The 4049-nt window shown below is 55.8% G+C and overlaps 1 protein-coding gene across 1 annotated transcript in view; it reads right to left on the bottom strand.

Annotated features, from left to right (window-relative positions):
* The window catches only part of CREB3L1 (cAMP responsive element binding protein 3 like 1), a 35156-nt gene extending 33592 nt beyond the window's left edge, over positions 1 to 1564 (bottom strand). Inside the window, exon 1 of the mRNA XM_007455790.1 lies at positions 1010 to 1564. Within this exon, the coding sequence (XP_007455852.1) occupies positions 1010 to 1111 (102 nt within the window). The 5' untranslated portion in view covers positions 1112 to 1564. The remainder of the gene's footprint in view (positions 1 to 1009) is intronic.
* Between the last annotated feature and the right edge of the window lie 2485 nt (positions 1565 to 4049).

Genomic DNA, 4049 nt, shown 5'->3' on the forward strand with positions numbered 1-4049 from the left:
GGGGAGGGGGGAGAGGGAGAGACTGGCAGGTCACTGCATGGGGTGGGGGAATCCCCCCAGATCCCCCAAGCAGCCCACTTTTCAACCCGGCAGGCCCTTCTGAACCCAAAGATTTTCTCCCATTACCGAGCCCATCCCCCCGCCCCCCCAGGGCCTTAGGGCTGAGCCTGAGAGAGGGAGGGAGGGAAGAAGAAAGAAGCCACGTTTCCTTAGGGAGGGAGGGGAAGAGAAAGAGAAGGACAAGTCCGGAGACAGAGACAGTCACGAAGCCACAGGGAGAGAGAGACAGGGAGACATAAGGGACAGAGAAACAGACCTAGAGAAAGACCCCCCCTCCTTCTGAGGTGATCACCCTGTGCTGCCCTGACCAGTTGAGGATTAGGTCCCTCCCTGGGGGATCTCTGGCCTGACTTCCTGGGGAGGCCAGGGCAGCACCCCTATATTTCCGGGTCTGGCTCAAAACCCGGGTCTGCCTCTGGCCCCCCAAGGGGCGTCTGGTCTCTGGCCCTCGAACACTCCCCTGTGCGCCCCCCAGCGGAGCACCAGACGCAGAGCCACCGAGGTCTTAAAGGGGGCGCAGGAAAGGGCGCCGCCAATTTGCGCCCGTCTGGTCCCGGAACCCCAGGGTGGGTGGAGGACGACTAGAAGACTTGGGAGGGGGGGCAGAAATGGTGTTTCTTGAGGTCGTATCAGTGGATCCGATGGCCCCGACGCCTCGACGTTCCCTTCCCCTAGAAGGCCGAGGCCAATGTATCCATGGACGGAGCCTCCAGGAGGACCGTGCACGGGCGCAAGCTCAGAGGCTCGAGGTTCGGGGTCTAGGGAGGTGTCGAGGGATCTAGTCACCAAATCTCAGAGCTCTAAGCACGTGTCTCTCAAGGGGACCCTGCACCGAGCCCCTCCCCCACTTCTGCCCAGTGCTGTGTAATCCAGTCCTTCAGGGGGCCCCAGGTGCACCGCCAAGAGGAGTAAGGAGTGGTGGAAGGAAAACACAGACCCTTCATCTTACCGCATTGTTGAGGAAGTCAGACTCGTTCAGATCCCCCAAGTCCAGGAAGCTGGATCCGGGGAACAGCCTGTCGGCCGGGAAGGGCTCCAAGACGGCGTCCATCGCCGCAGACTCCGGAGACCCCCTTCGGCTGGGCTTCCCTCACTCCAGGGCGGCGGCGCTCCCGGCCCAGAGCTCCGGCCCGAGCGCTGGCAAGCGGGCGGGGGGCAGGTCCCGGGCAGAGCCCCGGGGGAGGGGCGGGCAGAGGCTGCGCGGCCCGGGGTAGGGGGCGCGGGGGGCGCGGAGGCCTTAGGGCAGCGGCGCAGAGCTGGCTGGGCTCAGGGGCCCCGGGCGCACCGCGGGCATTTAGCCGACTCCTCCTCCTCCCGCTCCTCCGGGGGCACAGCTGGCTTCCATGGGGAGCCCGGGAGTGGGGCTGAGGGCTTGAGGAGCCCCCCGGACTGGGTGGGAGCCGGGGGCGGGGGAGCTGAGCGCTCCCCCGAGACTGGGTGACTGTCGGGCGCTCCGCTCTCTCTGCGTCTCCCTCTGCACGGCTTCTGTCACTTTTCCTCTCTGTGAAACCGGGAACCCCTTGGCTGGTTAGCCCAGCTGGCCGAGGCGCCACTCCTCCACATCAATATTCACGATAATTTCATATTAATGAGGAGAAGGAGCGGCCTGAGGAATCGTCCCTCCTCTTTTAAAGAGACAGCTGCGAGCTTGTCTTGCCAATCTCTTTTCTCTGAAAAGATAGGGGCTTGAAGCAAAGTTGTCCTAGAGCCAGTAACTGTGTTCCTTGAACCTCAACATCTTAAGGCTTTGCCAACCACACTCCCGTAAGCTCATGAGGGAGCTGAGTTATTTCTATTCTTCCAGGCTTATGCTAGGGCCTGAACCAAATCCAAAGTCAGGGAATTCTATCTCTTGGGCCCCTCAACAAATCTCCTTTCAATGGGGAGATTTTCAGGTCTCCTCCTCCAGGAAGCCTTCCCTGACCCCCAGGCTGAAGCAGTTACCATCACTATACACCCACAGGGCATGGTGTGCTTACCTCCATGTGGTGAGTCTAATACAGTATTGTCATTGTTTGCTCATGTGTCTATAAACCCACTGGACTCTGAGATCCCTCAGGGCGAGGACTGTATCCAGCTTTCCTGTGTGTGAAAGTGCTGGGGGGGACAGCAGAGATGAGGTAAGGACCCCTCTTCTCATCAATCATTGAGTACCCCCCAGTGTTTCTGAAGAGCAAGAAGTTGGAGAACAGTAGTCACGGACTCTGTGTGAGCCAAGATGTAGGTTGGCTGCATGCTCCATGATCACAGGACACTCCCAGGCCCCCTGGATCCATTACCTAAGTGGCCCGCTCCAGAGTACAGCTTAATCTCTTGAAAGGGCTGATAAACAATCACCAGGCACCTGAACAAATGGAAGTGGTCAGAAAGTCACTCCCTCAGAGGGCTGGGCACACTGTTCCTGCCCAGAAGTCATTAATAGGATTAAGTGTGTCCTCCCTGTCTGGAGCTTTTAATTAGCTCAGGAACCAAAAGCCTTTAAGAAGCAGAGATGTCATTGCAGTTAAGCCAGGGATGTCACCCAAATTGCTCTCTCAGTGCCAAGGTGGGGAAAGGGCACACAGCTAGGCTGAGATAGCAGCTGTTTGCCTGGGGCGGGAGGGCAGGCATGTGGCTTTCCCCCATCTCCTGATCCAGTTGACATAGTTCTGGAGAATGACGTTCTGACCCTCCACATTGTCATATGACTATTAGCTCCTGGGCCTCCCGGAGAGTTTGCTCTTGAGAAGCTGGGAATACAGCCCATGATCTGGGGACCAGTTCACCAGCAATGTAACTCTGAGAAGTTAGGCAGGGCCAAAAAGAAATCAGTTCACTCTCTAAACAGTGGCAGGTAGAATTAGGGTGCTGAGACCATGGGTGTTTTACCCAAGTGCGTCACTTCTGGCCAACTGGGGAACAGTCAGACACTGAGAATGTAGCTGATCCTTTGTGGGCATGGGGGGTTGCCATCCCTGACTGGGCGGACAAGTCAGTCCATGGTGGGTGAGCTTGCAACTGCAGGTGTCTGGAGTCCTGGCTCCCGAGCTGGAGTCCCTGCAGGTCCCCAGAAGGAACAAAAGTGCCCCTCTGCCTGAGGTTGGCTGGAAATTGTGCCTGTGTTCCTCCCAGCCTGCTCTGTAATTAGAGACAGAGGCACCACTTAAGTGATTGGGGAAGATTATACAGTTTTAGATAAATAAGATTAGAATGTCCTCTCTTTCCTGATTCTTACCCAGGTGAACACCCCAGGAAACCATTGAAAATAATCCTGGGGAGACACTCTGGTTCTGGCACCTCCTGTGGAGTCTGAGAGGCAGGAGGTTCCAAGAGAAATCCTGGGGGGAAGGGACGGGGAGAGGCGAGAGGAGGAATGGGCAGGGTGGAGCCTGGCACGTACAGTAAAGAGAAGGGTGGCAGGGGGTTTGTTCACACGTTCTACAAGTATTATTGAGCACCTGTGAACAGTCCCTAGACCAGGCCCTGGGGATACAGTCTTGATTAAGTACTTAAGTTCTAGAGTGAATGAGGAAAGAATGGGAAAAAAAAAAAAAGTTACGAAGATAATTTCAAATAGTGATAGGACTATGAAGGAAATAAAATAGTGTGATATGATTGAGTAGGTAAGGAAGCCCTCTCTAAAGAGGTGATGTGTGAGCTGGGAACTGGAGTCATTTATGGGGCAAAAATGGAGGGAAAAGCATTCCAGGTAGAGGGAACAGCAAGTAGAGGAGAAAGCAAGAGAAAGACTGGGAGGGGCAGGCAGTGACATGGGAGAGAGAGGATGAATGTGAAACCCTGAGGCCCTATACACACTCGCTATGGCCTCACTGATTCTATTCAAGTAGTGAAAAGAATTGTGCCTGTTCAGATTAGAGGGCCCACCTGAAGCCTTCTGTAGCAGTCATCCCTTCGGTATCTATATCTCTTAAAGATTTTCCAGCAGAGGAAAGTAGACAGCTCACCAGGTCTGCAGTCTGGGTTCTGACCCAACAGGGAGGGTCTACTTC

The sequence above is a fragment of the Lipotes vexillifer genome, unplaced genomic scaffold (genome assembly GCF_000442215.2).
Source record: "Lipotes vexillifer unplaced genomic scaffold, Lipotes_vexillifer_v1.1 scaffold977, whole genome shotgun sequence".
NCBI classification, from domain to species: Eukaryota; Metazoa; Chordata; class Mammalia; order Artiodactyla; family Lipotidae; genus Lipotes; species Lipotes vexillifer.